Genomic DNA, 20,632 nt, shown 5'->3' on the forward strand with positions numbered 1-20,632 from the left:
GCAACGTTGGTATTGCAATGGCCAATACTGGGTAACAACTAACAAGTGATATATTGTGCAGCACTAATATGAATGCTTCAAATTAATTTCAAATACTGGGTGCTCTGATGTAACATATAACCACTTAAAGTTTCATAGCACTTCATTCATTCCCCAGTCCCTGCAGTCCACACACAGAAACAAATCTGCAAAACCAGCAAGCTTTCAATTAACTGTTTCTGTGATGTCACAAAAACCAGAGCATTTATGTATATCCACCTGTTTAACCTAGAGGTTTAGCCCCGCCCATTTACGCTAAAGTCATGAGTGCTTTTTGAATTAGACACAATACGAGGCAGCCAATCAGAACAGAGATCATGTGCATAAATCAGTCTTAAAGGCACAGTAACAAGAACAGTTTAATTCTAGGATATAAAGAAAGGTTGGAACATGGTCATGTTAACGTGATAAGCAGGCTTAGCCACCTTTCTGAGTAGTAAAAAATGTTTTGGCTGCAGTTAAAATTAAATGATTAATTTATTTTAATTATAATTGAATCTAATTAAATTTGAAAATTTTAATCAGTTGATTGCTCAAACTGATTTGAATTGCATTCCTTTACGGCATAGTCTTTCAGCAATAATCAGCACTTCAACCAAAGATATTTCAGGAAAAACTTGCCCAAAAACTAGTTCAGTCTGTTGAGGTTGTTTCTCAGCCGGTTAAGGCCAGTTTCTCTGTTGCACAGGTACATTTTTCATGATAAAGTTCATGAAAAGATATAAGGTGTATGAGTTTAGCATTATCTGAAGATAAGAAAATAACACCTAAAGCTACATTTACCAGTTAATCTCAAAAAACCCATTCATTTCTGCCTGAAGAACTGAAGCCAGTCAGTTAAGCAATGTAGCAACCGTAGCATCTCCCATTGATCTTTACTCAGTTATGTCATAGCTCTCTTTATTTGACTTTGTCCTGTTCCTTTACTCTCATACTCTTACCTTTTAAGCGTTTCTGGTTCTTGGTTCACTGAGAGAGGTTGTGTTTAGTTAGGGGTCATAGTTTCCCTCATGGCAGAAACGGCGCGCTCTTAAGTGGGGAAGGGCGGGAAAGGGAACAGAGAAAAGGTTTGTTTCCCTGTCAGCCATATAGAGGTCCAGCCCCTGCAGTCGTGTTTGCCCAACTCCTGTAATGTTATTTTTGCTTCTGCCGGAATAGGTGGCGATTTGCTCATCACCTCAGGCGGACAGTGTACTCCCTCTACTAGAGGACTGGGGCCTGGTTAAAGCTCTATAGACAAGGCCCAGTTCCTCATGTGCTCTTCAGATCAGATTTGTTTAATGCTCTTATTTTTGGCCTTTTTGTCTTGTTTACTTAAAGGTTGACTGGCTGTCCCAAACTACATTTAAATTAAGTTTTCATGACTGTCTCCTCAACATAGTTCCTTGATGAATGATGCATTTAAACTAGGGACGCACTGAAATTTGGGCCACCAAACACTTTGTGCTGAAAATGGTTGAAAATAGTACTTCAGTTTTCATCCAAAGAAGAAAAACTGCTAAATCATTTGAAATAAAATAACAAAAATAGACATTAAAATAACCTAAATAGGCCTGCAATGAAGTGTCATATTCCAGGATGTTTAGATGAAAATGAGAAATGGTGATTTAAAAACTGTTTGTTCGCTTTTTCCTGCACCAGGCAGCACCGACACATTCAGACAGTTTGAGCAGCAGCAGATAAACAGTGCAAATGTTAGCTGTGTGAAACTATTTCATGATTTTTATGTACATTAGACAAGCGATTTATAATCTCTCTTCATGTTGAGCATCAAGAGGTGATCTCTCTTCATGTTGAGCATCAAGAGGCATGTGAATGGGCCACTACTGAAAAACTGAAATCATGATTTGGGTATTTATGTTTTATCACAGGAAGATGGAGAAAATATAGAGACAAACAGTTCAATGAAAGGGCTTTTTTGTGTTTTGAAAGGACAGTGAAATGTTAAGATTTTGCTCATATTTTTGAGTAAAGATGTATTTCTACTGTGTGCCACCCTGAAAATGCATGCCTGAAAATGAGTGTGTTGCCAAGGACGTGTTATGAAGGGTGGGACTGAGAAGGATGAGAGTGCAGATGCATTTATTTATATACATATAATGCATGTAAACAATATAACCTGTTAAAAGATTTTGGAAATTGTTTAAATGGAATAAAATGTACTTGAGCAGCTGTTAGTATACTTTGGGTGTAATAAACAGTGGTAAACCACAGCATGATCAAGTGTACGTGTGTCTCTGTCTCCAGGAGTGAGCGGCGCTACGTGGAACAGTACTGGAAGGAGGTGCGGGTGGGAGATTTTATCCGGCTGCGCTGCAATGAGATCCTGCCGGCCGACGTGCTGCTGCTGAGCTCCAGCGACCCAGACCGCCTGTGCCACATCGAGACAGCCACGCTGGATGGAGAGACCAACCTCAAACAGAGACAGGTGGTCCGTAGCTTCATCGACCTGGTAAGAGCTTACTACTAACCTACAAGTCAGTGCAATTCTGTGTGTTTCTAAGCGGCGCCACTGCAGACTGTTTTCCTTAGGAATTTTCCATTTAACAGATTCCAGGAAATACTGGAGGCAACAGGCAAACAGGCCTGATAGCATAGTGTTTGGATGGGAATAGTTAATATGGTGGTGTTGGTTTGTTCGCTGAGTGGTTTCAGCTGGTCTGTATTTACCTAATTAAATGCCTTAGCTCATTCTAGACCTGCCTCTAATGTGACCTCAGTTTTCCCTCTCTGATGAGACCTTAAGTTGCATGTTAGAGTGGTGGTTTTGAGCCTAGCTGTCAAAAAGTAACTGACCTTAAGAAATGCCTAAGCATCCCTTTCATTAGACATGAACTTCACCGTACAAAATCACAGGCCATTGAACCAGCCACTGAACTGCCCACTGTTATGTCAGTAGTGTAAGCCCGGGGAGAATAGCCACATGAAGAGGTAATCCTGTTTGCTTTTTTGTTCTAAAGCATTTCTCATCACATAATTAGATCTAAACCCATGCTCAATATCACAACTAATTCTTTGACAGGACACAGAGTTCGACCCCCTGAAGTACAACAGTGTTATTGAGTGTGAAAAGCCCAACAATGACCTGAACAGATTTCGCGGTTACATGTAAGTATGGCATTGTTTACTGCTCTTAAATACTCTTCTTCATATTGTAACGTGGCCAGCACTCATATCAGTTCCTCACTGTGTGGAAATTTAGATTCATGCACAGTAAGCAGCAGTTTCCTTTTAAATAAACCATTTCAGCTAATGCCTCCTCTATTATTGTCTCAGCTATGGTTAAAAGTCAATTAGCTGGTGGGATCCAAATAACTGGTTGAGTCAATATTTATGACCTGCAGCACTGATGTTTATTAGTATTACACTAGCATTACATGCAGAACCTCTGGACCCAGTTATTCCGTCTAATTACCCCACAGCATGCTAGAGTGATTCTTCTAAAATGCTATGAGACCTGAAGAATGATTTAGAAAGTCTTTGTTTTATTAGGATTGTTAATATAAAAAAAGTAGAAGGTGCTTTTAGTGCGTATTTTTGCAAATATATGTGAGCATTTTGCAGGCTGGTACCACACACCTTAAACCAGGCAGTTGGTGCTTAGAACTGATGATTTAAAATTATCTGCAACTGATACTATAAGGGACATGACTAGATAAGAAAGAACACCATCAAAGATTTATGGACACCTTGCCATATTTTGCCATTTTCAGAGTAATGTTTGATTGTCTGTGTTACTTTTCTTGCCTAAACAGAGGAAAAACATCTTCGATAAGTTCTGTTCTGCTTAAGTTTCGTTAGCAAATAATTTATAAATACCTTCGTAAAAATCGTTGTATTCGTAGTTTTGATACTATTTATAAATGTGGAACTATTATTGTATTAGTTATTTAATAACTGTTGTAACTGTTATTGTAATATATATCACGTATCCTGAAGATTTCTTAAGTAGTGTGATAGTGTATTTTTGCCATATCGCCTGCTCATTTGGCCCACTGAAATCATTTGGCCCAAACATGTTTTAAAGCACTGAAAAACCTGAAAGGTTTGAGTGCTGATGAGTGCACACATCACAACATCTGGGATGAATTGCATTGGGTATGTAATTATTCCCAACGCATTAGATTTATCAGTTGTTCCTCACCTTTTAGATTCACTGTGTTTGTGCATAACTAAATGATTAAGAACAAAGTCATTCAGAGTGGTTTGATGTGAAATGCTCACTACTAGAGAAGCTTACCCAGAAAACCAGACAACTGTAGAGTTTAATGCCTGCAAAAGTTACGTCACAAAATTATGACAGGAAATTATGAATATGCTGATGCCTGAGATATAGTTTTATGATAGTTTTAGTTTTGTGATTTTAAAGGTTTTAACATAATTTGTTAAAAGTATGTTAAAATTATGTTGAAACATAATATTTAAAAGCCATTTATGGTGGAGATGTGCATACAGGGCATTGTAAGGCAAATAGTTTTTTATTATTATTATTATTATTATTATTATTATTATTTGACTGAATGATTGATTTGTTTTGTATTTACCAGTATTTTTCCATTCTCAACATTTACATGTATAAAGACATGTAAAGGGTCACTGGTGGTTTTAGAGAGCAGGTAAAATGGTCATATGATTGTAAATGTTTAATTGGTTGTTGCCATTGGTGAGCACTTGATGTGACATGGTTGAAGGTCAGCCTGTACTATTTTTGACAAATGGAGAACGTTTGTTGAATCATATGAATCTAATTATGATTTATCCAAGTATCCGCAGAAACTCCTCTGGATCGTCTGACATTGTTCAAGATGCTTATAACACACAAAACATTTAGGGCCGGTTTCCCAGACCCAGATTAGGCCTAAGCCTGGGCTAAAAGGCTTTTTGATGGTGAATCATCGTTGGCATTGTAGTTTAATTTAAGACTAGGTTTAATCCTCGTATGAGAAACCAGATGGTAGTAGTTAGTTTCAGATATTGTGAATTTTCCCAGTTGTGGGACAAATAAATGATTATCTTATCTAGTTAAAGGGCTCAGTTACATAATTACAATTAGGGCTGAATAAAATATTTAATATTCCTGTGATTGTGAATTACTAGTGATTATTTTCTTATAGTTAAGCTGTTAGGCCTTTTTTGACCTCAAGAAGACGAGTTCATCCATTTTTTAAGGCTTAAGGGTTGAATCCTGAATGTAGTGTGACTGCCAGACTGTATTTAGTTTACATTTCTCCACTTAAGTAGACAATTTGAATAATGCATGAAAGAATTAAAGTAGCACTGCTTGCAATTTGATGCATTTGTGCTTTGGAAATTAAAAATGTTTCATTGTTCAGCCCTACTTGCAGCCTTTTATGATTATATGTATTGTAAACCCAGTATTGTGATAATTAACAAGCGAGTTATTGTGCTGCCTTACCATGTACTGAACTGTGTCCTTGCTGGTGTCCCTGTATATGTGTTTGAGTGGAGCAGATAAAGACCTACGTGCTGATAGTAGCAGGGCCAGTGAGTCAGCTGACAGGAAGTAGAATGATTATGACATTTATTCTTTATCCGTGATGGAGAGCAGATGCTGCTGGCGCACTGCCAGCGTTCTGTTGCCCAGTTACTCTAGAGTGTCTCCAGCTGCCAGGGAAAGGGTAAAGGGCTGGTTGCCGTCGATGTGATGCTTTATTACATTAAGGGTGAATGTACAGTGTGTAGTCTTACAATCAACGTGATTTCTACCACACCCCTGCCTCCACCCTTGGTCAGGATCTGTTTTGCAATAGGGTTAAACCATGCCCCGGTCCAAACACTTGGCCCAGAGTGTGAAGGCACACTTATCAGCCTGTAATGCATTAGAGCCGCCGGTGGGCCTGGGCAAAGCTCAGTGATAAGCACACTACTGCTGGTGGAAAACCAAGAAAACCTGGCTGTGATTAAGAGAAGACAAAAGCTCAGCAAAAGCAGAGTAGGGCAATTTAACTAACACAGATGTAATCCACCATTTAGCCTTGCGATTAGGGCTTGTGTTAAGAGCTTATTGCATCCCCTCCGCGGGTGCTTAACATTCTGCGCTCATTCAGCGACGGTTCAATTTGCATTTGCCGCCGCCTTTATCGCAGAGCTGATCCCTGAGGCCTTTTGAACTTGGCTGGTGGTCCTCTCAGACACTGCCACTGGATCAGAATCCTTAAAGCGATGGCTCAGCAAAAAGTCAAACAGAGTAAAGTATGGTCAAAATTCAGGCTTTAAGATTGCTGCTGCTTTTGTTTCTACTAGTGCAATGTGCTTTTTACCTGTGTTTATAGATAACTGCAAGTCATGGACCACATAAGCAAGTAGAGCTGAGCAATATGACAAAAATGTAATATCACAACTTCAAGAACTTTACATTTTTTCTTTTAAATTTTTTGACATCTAAGCTGAAATAGGCAAAGTAGTGCCACATTTAAAATAAATAAATAAATATTGTCCAACAATTGGTATTCAACGTTTCATAGTGTTCTATGCAAAATCCAGTTAAATAGGACTAATTATGCTCTCTTCATCAAACAGTGGTTGGGAAATGTTGCAAGTGTTGATGATACCCATGATATGCTAAGAAAAGCATAGTGACATTTTGAAATAATTTATTATAGCTCTATAAGCAAGTCTCTTTGTGATTACTTGTTGATGTGGTTTGAGGCAAAGATGTAGTGATTTATGGAGGGTTCTTCAGGGTCCTTTTTTCCCTTTTTTTTCTATTGTTTTGAGGACTGAGGCACCTTTTTTTTGGGAGAGATGCATTTTGTGCATCTTGTGTTTTTGTGGCCACCTCACATATAAGCATGACTGAAGCTCTTGAAAGATGCACCAGCCGAGTCCTTTGATTTCTCAGAAATGAATGATGCATTTCTCTGCCGCATTCGAAGGATTCTTCCAAACAGGACAGCCTTGAGGGATATGATGGCCGAGAAATGCTGGCTTCCTCGGCTGCGTCCTTGGCTTTAAGACACGGCTTATATTTTTGAGTAAAGAGAAAATTGTATATGATTAATTTTTCGCAGATCTACTGCTTTAAACCCTCTCATGCTCCTTTAGCTGTGAATCTTTTCTACTTTCTCTTTATCGTTCTTTTAAAGTGGAGCTGTGGAGTTTGGTATAAAGTGCTGCATTGGCTGAAAGGCTTTAGTATCTTGAGGGCTCCCAAATGGCTTCAGGCCTTACCTGTATAGCTCAGGTTTTTTTAGTGAGGTCAGTGCTTCTCTATCAGAGCAGCTTTGTGCTGAGATAAGGGGTCCGGCAGGGGAAGTGCTGCGTGATGTAAGCCATGATGGATCGATGTCTTGAGCACGTTGGGCCATGGACTGAAATAAGTGTCTGCTGGGCTCAGGCGCTGGTGCTGACAGCCGGTGTCCATGATGAAATGAAAATGCCTTCGTTGACTCTAATGTGACTAGCAAATGCTGACATTTTAGGGGTCAATGAAAAAGACAGATTACCGTGACAGGCACGTTTGCAGGTTGACGTGAACTGGATGAATGTTTGACCTCTTTGTCAGAATCCATCGCAATGGGAGAAGAGATGGGCTGTACAAAGACAACCTGCTGCTCAGAGGCTGCACCATCCGCAACACTGAGGAGGCTGTGGGCATCGTCATCTATGCAGGTACCAGTCTACATTTCAGCTGCACAAAGCCATGTCTCAAACTGGCGTGTACAGGCAGAATTCAGGCATTAAGATGACTACTACTGCTGTTTTGACTATGCAGTGTACTTTAGTGTGATACCAGTGTCAGATACCACATAGTGAATCTGTTTGAGATTACTTAACAACTCAGCACTGTTTAGTGCAGGTTACTGATTTAGTTTGCACAGTGCTAACTGGGGGCTGCTATTACTTGTTAGCCAGATTAATTTTGTAACTCCAACATTGAACTAAAGAAGCAAGCTTCAGAACCCAAACATACCTTGGCTGGTCAACATGTGTAAAAATGGTGCATCACTTTAATTTAAGCCAAAGCAAGAAAATAAAGGAAGCTTCCAGGTGTAAAATATCAGAACATAACCTCCTTTGTTAGGCCTTAAATGACATTAGGACTGATTTAGTCGTTCTGCAGTGCGTATGATGAAAAGAACATCTAGCCAGCTGTTAAACATGAAGGAGGTAGATCTGTCTATCTAGGTATAAAAAGTGTTTGCAAACTGATATCTGTCAAGGGGGGTGTTACTAACAAGCTTTTGCACACGCCACAATTATGACATTTTCTCTTTTCTTTTTTAATATAAAGCAATTGCACCTTAACATTTACAGATTTTTTGCTGGAGAGGTTGTTTACAGAGTTTGTTTAATTTATGGTTGGTGGAGGCTTTAAGACTGCTCTGTGTTATGTGTCCCAGGTCATGAGACCAAAGCCATGCTGAACAACAATGGTCCACGCTACAAACGCAGCAAACTGGAGCGCCAAATGAATGTGGACGTCTTCTGGTGTGTCATCATCCTGCTGGTCATGTGTCTGTTCTCGGCCATCGGTAAGGAGCGTTCAGGGACTTTTTTTTTTTTTGCTTCAGCTATCAGTCCTGCTGTATCATAAAGATAGGAAAGTAGAAGTTTGTTCATTTTTGTGTATTGTGGGAACTTTGGTAACGGTGTAGAGCTATTCTCATGCAGGAAGTGGTTTAGAGTTTCAGTTTCTTCAGAATCTGTGGGTCTGTCTTTCCAAAGTAGTGTTTTTAGTCCATTTAGTTGTCAGTAGTTACTTGAGAATTACTGTTGGTTTGCTATACAATTCAAAAGTAATCATGTGATTACATATTTAATTAAATAGATACACAATCCATTGCTTTTATGTTTTATTTAAATGTAATAAAAATGTGGTGCAATATGGTTAAAATGTAAAGGATATTTCTTCTTTCTGCAAAGTCTCAGCACTCAACATTACATCAAAATAAAGCAACTTCAGCTTATAATCATCAGTGTAACATCTATTGAAAATTTAGCATCAGAGCATTTTTCTGCTTGTTTTAGTGAGCTGCAGTGAGAAATAACTAATATCCAGTTAAAATCCAGCATGCTTTTGCTTTACTGTCTTTTGCTGTTTGGTATCGTGATCAAAATTGTGCCGCACGTTTACTTTGAATTGTATACTTAATGTTTGGTAATATTCTGCCTCTCTTTTCTTGTGTTTTTTTTTGTTTTTTTTTCTCTTAAAAAAAAAAAAAAAAAAACAATGCTTTTCTGTAGGTCACGGCCTGTGGATGTACCAGTATGGAGATAAGCGGCCCGTGTTTGACGTGCTGAGTCCTGAGGGAACAGATTTATCTCCTGTGGTCTCGGCAATATATCTCTTCCTCACCATGATAATAGTGTTTCAGGTGAATTGTGATAATGATGTAAAAAGATAGAAGATAGACAGTGTTATCTATTGCATAAGCCTCACGATATGCCAAAGGAGGGATAAATATACAATAGTGACATAATGCTTTGGCATGCTATTATATGTAATATAAAGGTATATGTAAGGTAAACTAAAGGTTAAAGGTAAACTCAGCAGTGCAGTTTCATATTTTACTGTAATTTACAGTACAAGGACAAAAACAATGTAATGTGAAGTGGGTAATACGACTGTTATTGTGTTAAATTAACTCGTTGAGCTTTTCTGAGTATAGTGGGTATGCCATTATTTGTTATGTTTTTGTATATATTAATTTTTTTACTAATTGTTTGATGTTTTTCACTCCTGTTCAATGTTAGATTCTAATTATTATTATTATTATTATTATTAGTAGTAGTAGTAGTAGTAGTAGTAGTAGTTGAGCATTGAAATAAAAAAAGTTTTATATATATATATATATATATATATATATATATATATATATATATATATATATATATATATAACTGCAAAATATTTGTGGTTTTCATAGTCATTTTTGAATATGACTTTGCTGTTTTGTTGGTGCATTTTGTCCATTCCAACTTGTTTGCAAACCTCAGAAAAAATAAATATTGGATACGTATCACATATCATTAAACTGCCTTCAAATATTGTAACATTTTTTCCATATTGCCATTCTTATATGGGATTTTTTTCTGTCTTTGTCCTCTCTTTTTCTTTCTTCTTTGTCCGCAGGTCCTGATCCCGATCTCCCTCTTTGTCTCCATTGAAATAGTGAAGATCTGCCAGGTGTTTTTCATCCATCAGGATATGGAGCTGTATGATGAAGAGACAGACTCACATCTGCAGTGCAGAGCACTGAACATCACTGAAGACCTGGGCCAGATGCAGTACATCTTCTCTGATAAAACTGGCACGCTCACCGAGAACAAGATGGTGTTCCGCCGCTGCACCGTGGCAGGAGTAGAGTACTCGCACGATGCCAACGGTGAGGCCGTGCCATCATCATTCCCTCTGTGTTTATTTAATCACTCAGCATTTCCGTGGTTGTCTGAATACATATGTTACAGAAATGTGTAGGATGTATTGCTTGAAGGAATAGTTGGACAAATATCAAATTTGCATGGTTCCCCCTTTCCTACCCCAAATGTAGTCAGTCGGCCGAGACGTGTTTGGTGTTAAAAGTTTGCTTGTGCAGTTTTGCACTGGAGATATGAGGCTAATGTGACCAACAAAAATGGAACCTTACCAGTTTGCCTAAATCATCCCACGCTTGCCTCAAACTACCTCAGGTTCTTAAGTAATCTCAAATAGACTTGCTTATCTGATTTCTTGCACTGTATGACATACTGCTGTCTGTAAAAATGGACTGAAGTGTGCCATATGGCTAAAAACAGTAGCAGCTATCTTAAAGTGTGAAATTTGACCTTTTGGCCACTTTACTGCAACATTTTGAAGACCTACATTTTGGGAAGATTTGCAGAGCTAATCCTTTCAGTACAGTTGTATTGCTAGTTACATTGATTTGAAAAACTGAATGAATAAATAGATAATGTTCTTTAAAACTTCAGCATGTTAAAATTTGCTTGCTAGTTGTTAATTACCACTTGTTGTACCCTTGTAGCAAGGAGGCTTGCTATGTACCAGGAGGTAGACTCTGAAGAGGAGGAGTGCTTGTCTCATGGTGGAACTTTGCCACGAAGAGAGAGCCTGTGCAGCCAGCACAGTGGCAAAGTGGTGCTACGCTCTCAGAGCACCAAATCCCACCGCCGCACAGGGAGTCGTGCCGAGGCCAAAAGAGCCAGCATCCTGTCCAAACACACTGCCTTCAGCAGCCCTATGGTCAGTACAAGTACAAGCACACACACTCACATGCCCTCAGTACAACCGACAAGCACATGAACAGTATTAAAAGCAGGATGAAGTGATGGTATTTCAGACATAAGGAGAGCACTACTATTTAAAATGAGACAAATCCATTTTTTACCAAATACATGTATTCTATGCAAATAGGTAATTTCTAAAAACTATTACTGATTAATAATAATATTATTAATTAGTAATTAGTATCATCTAATATTTGTAGTTCTTAATTCTTTATAAATTATCTTTCATAGTGTAAGGCTGCTTCAAATTGACAACACATCATATTGCATTTATATTGCTTCATGTTATGGTTGTGAAATAGCTTTTGAAATAGCTTGCAAAATACTAAAAGCACAAGTGAATCTTTGCTTTTAGATGGAAAAAGATTGGCCTTCATTGTGCTGATCAAAATAATTGTTTGTTGGATCATTTGAATGCCTTGATTCAGGGCTTGGAGGGCTCTTTTTCATATTACAGCCTTCTGCAATATCAGTTTTACAGAGGCCAATATTGCAATATTATAGTAACAATTAACAAACAGGATACTGTGCAGCCCTAGTGGCATATTATGCTCGCTTGATGAATTGTCCAAGTATATTCTTGAATGTTCTCACCTTTGCTTAGAAAGCTGCTACATCAAGCCTTTTTTGCATTCTCTTTGGGTGTACTAGGAGAAAGACATCACTCCAGATCCTCAGCTGCTGGATAAAGTGAATGACTGTGGCAGTCAGATGGAGTTCATGCGTTTCCACAGTCAGCTCCTCAACCAGATCCCACCTGACCTGTGCGATGTCTTTGACTTCTTCATCGCTCTCACCATCTGCAACACTGTGGTCGTGTCCTCACCTAACCAGCCACGACAGAAGGTCAGTGTGTTCAGGTTCAGAACTGGGAGTGTTAGAAGTGTCAGTAAAGTTATTCTTCAGTAACTGAAGATTTTCAAACTTGTTGTGCAAAGGTGTGAAAATGCATCGATGCTTCGATCTGGAGGTGGTGATTCAGTCGTTGCAAATAAAATTCTCTGGTGATTTTCAAACAAAAACATTAGTATACTTGGTATGTTTTAGCACTTATGTTTATTTATATATATTTCACTACTATATAAATAGACACTCTAGCAACATTTGTGTATTCAGTATATTTTAAATATTCTTGAATCATACAAAATGCAAACCGTAATTTCAAAGAAGTTCCAAATAAAAATAGAAAGCTGTGACTTGAAATTCCACTTTAACTTGTATTTAAACAAAGGTAATATAAGATATTTAATGTTTTGCTTTATAAGCTTGATTGTTTTTGTAAGTGTGTTGCAGGCACTCGTTCTGAAATCGGTGTCTACAACACATTGCAAAAAAATTGAGATAGGATCAAGTTAAGACTATCAAGTTTGAAGAAACATCTTAAGCATGATTCCGTCACCTGTATAGGCACTGTTTGTCACTGCAACCACAAATGCAAGTTATGACTGTACTATGCACAATGAAAGGTACATGTCTTATGAGTCAAACTTTCAGATAGAAATAATTGTGTTCTCTGGGCCATAGAATAAAAGGACCCTACAGACTGTTACCAAGTTCAAAAGCCAGGGTCTGTTATGGTATGGAGGTGTGTTAGTGCCAGTAGGAAGGGTAATTTACACTTTTGTGAAGGCACCAGTAACATTGACTGTGTGTACACTTTTTGGAGCAGCATATGTTGCCTTCTAGATGACATCTTTTGTATTGATGTCTTTTGCATGCTAATTTCAGCATAACAGTGGCAAGCCGCATTTTCCATGTTACAGCAGTGCTAGACTGGCCTGCCTGTGGTCCAGACCTGCCTCATGTGGAGCATTAGCTGAAGACTTGTATAATGGAAGAATCAGTTGGTGTCTTCAGTCCCCAAATGATAATTAGGTGTTGTTTAAATAAAAGAAAAGAAGAAAGAAAGAAAAAAAAAGAGAAGTAATTTACACAGTGATAAACATGCTTCTGCCCCAACGTTTCATAAGGTTCGTAAGGCAGAACGTAAAAAAAGTTTTTTTACTGTTTAATCCACTACGGGCCAAGCAGAGTTGAATACTCATTGCTTTTTGCTTTCAATTAGCATATTACATACTCTTTCAACTTTTTTGGAATTAAGCTTTGTAATTGAAGCAAAATGTGTTCATATTTGAGAGTTCTTGATGCATTGAATATCATTTATTGTAAATAAATCATTGTGAGTCCAGAGTTTTTTGTAAAGATGAGTTCAATCACATTACACAGCATCTGAGGTACTTTAACAATACCAGAAGAGTATTTGCCAGTATAACAACATTTGTCAATGCAGAATGTACACCGGGCATTTTCCAAAGGTAACAGCAATGTTTTGAGAAAAGCTCTGTATCATCCTGTCCCTGGGAAAATTGCTCCTTTTACCAGTGTTTAGGAGGTTATCTCTGACATCCACCCCAGCTTTGGCATGTTTGTGTAATGGCTGTGTCCAGTGTGCTCTACTGGCAGGGTGCAGTTTTTTTGTTGGAGTTTTATGCTCTATAGAGGCACTGCAAATGTTTTCTTGAGCTGTAAATGTTGAGTTTATTCTTTGTATCGTGGAGATAAGCCATTTTCCTGTGGCTGGGTTGGAATGCGGAGAGCAGGGTGTGACTGTTGCTTCAGCCTAATGTATCCTAAGCAGCTGTGTTGACGAATGCTCTGCTTTAACCCCACTGTATAATGCTAGGCCAGAACAGTGACTGAACATGACTGTCAGCCTGGTGCCTGTAACTCCAGGGGCGAGCCCAGCACATACTGGTGAAAACTGAGTGTCTCTTGACTAGGTTTTCAGAGCTTCCTCCATGATCTCTGTTCCTCCTTATATTATCACAGTTATAACATGACACTATACCACTTTTTCTTTTCCGATGTTGACACCAGGTTTGAAACCTTGAGTATCAGCCTGATACTGATTTTTAAAAAAAAAAAACTGCTTACCCAGTGTTTTCCTATCCCAGCCCTGTACATTTTTGACACGATTAGTAGGGATGAACCGTTATGGGAATTGTGGGCCGATGCCAATATCCGATATTTTTTATGCGTATATCTGTAGATGCTGATACAGTGATTTGTGAAATGTAGAATGTAGAAATTGGGACTAGATCTGCCTGGATTAGTGTTATGGATAAATATAATGCTTATTTCTGTACTGTTATAAATGCAGTAAAATAAAATTAATAATTTGGATGTTTTTGGCACAGTATCCCAGCGTGCTTGAGCATTCAGCTTTTCTGGAGTACATCACTGTCTTGTGTTAGCTGTACTCAGCAAATGAATATTAAATCCTTTGACTGGTTTTTCTTAAGTGTATAAAGTATTTTCTGGTTGTTGTATTCAGACACTTTTTAGATATAAATACTGATTTTCAATTAGCCAGAATGGTTAAAATGCCCGTTGTCGTTATTGCTTGTGGGTATCTCATTCTTTTACTGTCTCTATGTACCTCTTTTATGTGCAGTCTTAGTCTTGCTTGTTTGCACATCATCTCTCAGTGCAGCAAAAAGTGCTTTCTGTTGAGTAGGAGACCCACCAAGATCTGAACTCCTGAAAAGTGGGGTTGAGATGTTTCCAGCAGAAGTAGGAAGTCAAGGACTGACCTTTTCTGTTGTTTATTTTATCAGACTACTTTAGCTATGTTGAACCACTTAAAAACACAAGTGTAACTAATTATTCATGTGCTCAAACATGTTTTTGGCTTGGAATGTTCAGGACTAATAAAGCTCTTTAGGCTCCAAAGTGTTAGTAGAACCTTGGAATGTAAATCATTCTTTGGAATTCATGCTGGAGATGATAATGGAGGTGGTCTTCTGGTTCTCTCTCTCTTTTATACAGTAAAATTACCAGAGGGAGTTTGTTTAGTGGAAAGGTTTGAGAGGTTCAGGCACTGAAGTTTGATTGAGTTTGTACATAACTGAATAAATGGCTATGCTTATAATATCGGCTCTGGCCATAACTGAAAGTGACCCATCCTGAAACCTGCAAAGGTGTGTCTTAAAAGTGATGCCCCAAGGACATTCTTTAATTTAGGTGAGGTTTGAATGTTGCTAAACTGCTTTCTGCTGCCTGCTTGTGGAGAGTTGGCAAGCACATATGGTGCAGCAGGTGACCTTTTTTTCACCCCTAGCCTAAGCGGTTTAACACCAAGTTTGTTTTCTAAAGTGAGAAGTTCGGGTTTTTTTGACATTTGTGTCTTTTTCATTTTGCTGTTATTCCATTAATCGTCTGTTGTTAACAGCAGCAGCTTATCCTACAGGAATATCATGAGTGTCTGTCTAGAGTCAGGTATTAAAACAAGCAGATTGTGTGGATAGTACAGTGAAGATGTGCTGTTAGAATAAGTAGAAAGCATGCTGTGGTGTTGAGTTCCCTTTTTTGGTGCAGACCGAGACTCCATTTTTGCAGGACCATGGTTCATTTGTTTAGTGCACACCTGATTACTGGTGGAAAGCTTACGCATGTCAAAATAGATTGAACTCAAGAAAAAGTTTGAGTGGTGTGAAAGCGCCCTTAATTTCCACTCCAGTAGACCACTGGTTACCAACCATGGTCCACGGTTAACTCTTGCACTGCACATATTAGTGTCTGCACTGTTAAACAGGGGGAATTCCAGAACGAGGGTGGGGAAACTGGGCAGTAGACCACCAAAAACTGTCACCATCAGATAAACATGGGCAAAAAAAGAAGAAAACTTGCACTAGAACACTTAAACTGGAAGTTTGTAATTAGGATTACTGAAGCTGAAAATGCAACCAACTTCTAAGACTGAACTTTGGAGGAAAAGTATCCCTGCAGATTTCTTTGAAAAACTGACAGCAAGTCTCCTGAAAAGAATGGAAGAGTGACACTTTATGTAAATACCCTGTTCCTGAGGCGGGAACTATAAACATAATCATAACATGCTATAATGCACTCATTAGACACTTTAAACATGGCTATAAATATTTATATAAATGCAGTACACATTAAAGCTATGTTATGTGTAATGAATTGACATTATAAGTACAGTTTATAATACAAAATATCGTCAGTATAAAAGAAACTTAGTCCCAGCTCGCAAAAGGCATTACCAATATTAAAACTATGCATAAAGTTCCTTCAGTCTAAAATATAATTTACTTATAGCTTACAAATACAACTTAAGTTCTTATAATAGGGGTTCTAACATTATATTTCTGATAAAAAAGAAATCTAATGACAATGTTACAATTAATTTAAAAACATCTTTTATTCCATTTAAAATATAGATATAATTCATAAGTTGTAGAAAAAAATCATGTGTGTTTATAACAATATTTGTTAGAATTGGGCATTGACAATGTAACATGTTATAAACTTATAATGCATTGTGTAACCAAATTTATAACACATAAAGAACATAGCTATAATGTGTTATTTTTATGCATTTATAGGCACATTTATAATGCTTTATGAATGCATGATAAGATATAATAAATGTGCTCATATATTCTTATGGTATACATAGAAATTGTTTCCAGCTGAAGCTGCAATAAGGGCAAAGGAAGCCTCACAACTATATATACAGAAGCCTCAACAACATATGTATATAATTAGTTGTTGAGGCTTCTGTGTAATTTGTCTATCTTGCCACATGATAGACCTAATTACGATATCATTATATTATATACATATTCTTAATGTCTTCAATTTTTTTTCTAGGTGCGTCGTTTTGAGCTGAAGTCTCCGGTGAAGACTATCGAAGACTTCATCAAGCGCTTCACGCCGAGCCGCCTGACCTCAGGCTCCAACAGCAGCAGCTCCTCCAGCCTTGCCACCAACCGCTCCTCCTCCCAGCGCGCCTGCTCCAGTATGCTGTCCTCACCCTCAGCCGAGAGCACCCTTACCAAGCTGAACGAGGAGCGCTTTCCCGGTCAGGGGCTTCAGCAGGCCTTCAGCCCTGTTCCACCCAACTATGACCAAGCTAAGGCATCTGCACCGGATAAGTGTGAGCTTCGCTATGAAGCGGAGTCTCCAGACGAGGCAGCTCTGGTGTATGCTGCCCGTGCGTATAAATGTTCTCTGGTGGGCCGGCTGCCGGACCAGGTGACCGTGGAGCTGCCACACCTGGGCAAGCTGACCTTCGAGCTGCTACACACGCTGGGCTTTGACTCCACCAGGAAGAGGATGTCTGTGGTGGTCCGTCACCCACTCACGGAGCAGATCACTGTCTATACCAAAGGAGCTGACTCAGTCATCATGGACCTTATAAGACCACCATCAGGTAAGGAGTTTGGTTGCAGTACAGCAATGCACAACATTCACTGCCTGTCAAATGTTTGGGGACACCAACCCCAAGTTGGTGGTGGTGTCAGCACTCAAATCATTATTTAGGCAAAACCTATTCTTTATATATGGATATGAAACTGAGTGTTACAGATTGTACCCAAAGTATTAGTAACTAGCCTGCTAGCAGGTATTTTCTTTCTTCATTGGAAAGTAACGTTGAAACACATCGATTTTTCAGAAAATTTCAAAAGAAAGCATGGTGCCTCCATTCTTAACAGAAGATGGATTGTTTCTGATTTATTGTAATTATAAGCACAGTTAATTAGCCAGTAATATGCATCATATTATCTCATTGTATTGTTTTGTGGCTGCTGTCCCATCTGAGTTGACAACCTGATAGGGCTAAAAGATCATTTTATATCAAATCTGCAAACTGAAAGAGTGCAGTTTTTTTAAAGTGCAAGAACTGCAGTTTTAATCATATCCTAAGTTTTAGGTGGGTACATTTAACCTAGAAGCATGTTGCTTGTGAACTACGTGTAGAAGAGTTAAACCAATCAAAAGCAACTAGACACCCACACAATGTGTACATAACGCATAACACAACTAACTAACGTTACGTTCAGCTTTTAACAAAGAAACCAAAGAAAAACAATTATTTCCAAAATACTAATTTTACAGAATGCAAGTTAACGTAAGATCAGGCATTCAGAGTCATTGTGGAGCATTTCTGTTTGTCCATTTATCATGAAATTTTTACACAATGTACAGGACAGCTGCTTTGTTGAAATTATGTAGAAAAATAAAGATTAAAAATTAAAACTGCAGGTATTTTAGCGATTGGCACTTTGAACCATGTAGCAAGTTGACATGGGCCAATATAAAATTTTAATATCATAATAATTTTCTGAATAACATGATGAAATGTCATTTTTAATAGCAGTCCTGTACTGGTGTTTATACAATTACTTCTCTGATGGCTCTATGTATAATGACACAGCAGGCTTTTGTCATTTCTGGTTTTTTTTTTGTGTTTCTTTAGATGTTCTTAATTGAGTGTCATGGCTTTGGTTTACCGTAGATATTTTTTCAGGCCTAGTGGTAGACACTTGGTACTCTAGATAACACATCGCGTGTGAAAGTAGAGCATTGCAACCATTATTGTGAGCTGTGAATGTGCTGAAACCAATAACGCCGTAAAACAGCTGTGCAAACATCAAATAAAGCACGGGTTCATAATGTGACCGCATAGTAAGAGCTTCTGAAACCAGAGCGTCTGTGCATGTCTTAAAAATCTGTTGTGCAACAGAAACTTGTCTGGATAAAATGCAGTGACGGTATTTCAGAGTGTCCACTATAACAATAATTTGTATGTTGAAATTCACGGTATACCTTACTTTTGAATATCAGCATAGTCTAGTAGCTAGTGAGTCCCTTTAAAAGTTTAGGGATTGTTCTGCTGTACTACATGTATTGTCCTTGTGCATCAGTTCTGGGTGCTGAAGTATTAGATGGATCTAACACAGAGAATAAAAGTCTACTTTATGACTTACTCTAGCACAGTTTGACTTGAGTTTTGCATTCATTGACAATGAATTGTGTAAGAGATGACATGCCAGTCCTACTGCCGTCATATCTCAAAATACCATTTTTATCTGATAAAACGAACAGTTACAAAATGAAGACGCACCTGACTCATTCAATTTTTAAACTGTTCCCCTTTAATGAGTTTTCTTTTAATTTTATTCATGGCGATTTGGCCTTGTTGTACAGGTAGACTTTATTGGAGAAAGAGACAAAGTGTAAGAATGCATGAAGTGTACACAGGCCTTTTCCTTCAGAAACACTCTTTAGAAAACAGGCTCTGGTCAGGTAGCAGACATAGTGACATCACAGCACAGATCTTGAAATTTTCTTCTGTTTTGTAACACTATGAAGTCATGTGTGAGCAAATGGGTCGGTATTAAACAGTTTGCATTTGTGTGTGTGTGTGTATGTATGTATGTATGTATGTATGTATGTATGTATGTATGTATGTATGTATGTATTGTAAGCAGAAACCATGCTAGCAGTAGGCCATTTAGCTGAACGGGTTAGCCATGGTCTAGCATGGACACAGTACAATCGCAGAGCCTGTTTCTTTCGTACCGCTCGCAGTCTGCGTCTTGTGTGTAAAACAAGTTGTGGACCAGCTGTTACTGAAGCATGAGTGACTAATATTTTCCAAATTCAGGCAGTGTGTATGGGTTGCACAAATGAGACAAATTACTTGAGGTAGTCAGCTTCTTATTTGAATTTACTGTTCTACCTTAAATGGTGCAACATTTACTTTCAGGCGACTGTAGAGATACAAGAGGAAATAGGCTCGGCAATTGTACTGGTGTCCGTGTTGGGCTGTGGCTCACCCATTCTGCTAAATGGCCCACTGCTAGCATGGTTTGCGCTGTTTGTACTTCACATTATCTGCACTTATTTGTGGTATACCGGTATAACAGTTGTGACAAAACTCAGATGAGAGAGAATTTCAACCGCTATAAAGCCCTCTACTAATATGCAGTAATGCTGTCAGTCCTGTTGTATGAGTTACTGGTATAATATGTCCCATAAGCACATAGTACATTTGCCCTCTCTTGGTTTGCCACTTTTGCATTACAGTCTTGTTTGAGTATTGAAAAATCTTAACTTTAAGAAGTCCTTTTTGATCTTTTTGATACCATGAAGCATTCTAGCTGGCTAGACTCCAGCCTTGGCTCAAGTCTAAGGCACACTAGTAATAAAGCATCCTAATGACACAGGTAGGGTTGCTCATTAGGATTCCAGGCATGGTAAGAGGCACTCTGGCACTTTTCACTAATGCTGTGTACATAAAGCCACTAGACAACACTACAGGAGGAGTGCTTAGCAGGAGACATCTCAACACTTTGCAGCTGGAGATCACAACAACCACCAGCCAAAAAAACCCTAAAGGAAATCCTTTTGTGCTGAACAGGGTTTGAAGTGAGTGGCATGATTTTTGCAGTTTCTGACTCTGGCTAGTCCAGAGGCTCAGCAGCAGCTATATGTCTCTTGGATTCAGAACAGTGTGCTATAAGGAATGAAAGCAAGC

At 38.5% G+C, this 20,632-nt stretch overlaps 1 protein-coding gene across 1 annotated transcript in view; it reads left to right on the forward strand.

Annotated features, from left to right (window-relative positions):
* Nucleotides 1–20,632, forward strand: part of atp10a (ATPase phospholipid transporting 10A) — a 67,402-nt gene that overhangs the window by 18,557 nt on the left and 28,213 nt on the right. Inside the window, exons 2-10 of the mRNA XM_036569663.1 lie at nt 2,287–2,491; nt 3,062–3,147; nt 7,565–7,671; nt 8,403–8,534; nt 9,247–9,377; nt 10,136–10,388; nt 11,025–11,242; nt 11,938–12,132; nt 16,960–17,521. Coding sequence (XP_036425556.1) covers nt 2,287–2,491; nt 3,062–3,147; nt 7,565–7,671; nt 8,403–8,534; nt 9,247–9,377; nt 10,136–10,388; nt 11,025–11,242; nt 11,938–12,132; nt 16,960–17,521 — 1,889 coding nt within the window. The remainder of the gene's footprint in view (nt 1–2,286; nt 2,492–3,061; nt 3,148–7,564; nt 7,672–8,402; nt 8,535–9,246; nt 9,378–10,135; nt 10,389–11,024; nt 11,243–11,937; nt 12,133–16,959; nt 17,522–20,632) is intronic.

This window comes from Colossoma macropomum, unplaced genomic scaffold, assembly GCF_904425465.1.
Source record: "Colossoma macropomum unplaced genomic scaffold, Colossoma_macropomum, whole genome shotgun sequence".
Classification (NCBI taxonomy): Eukaryota; Metazoa; Chordata; class Actinopteri; order Characiformes; family Serrasalmidae; genus Colossoma; species Colossoma macropomum.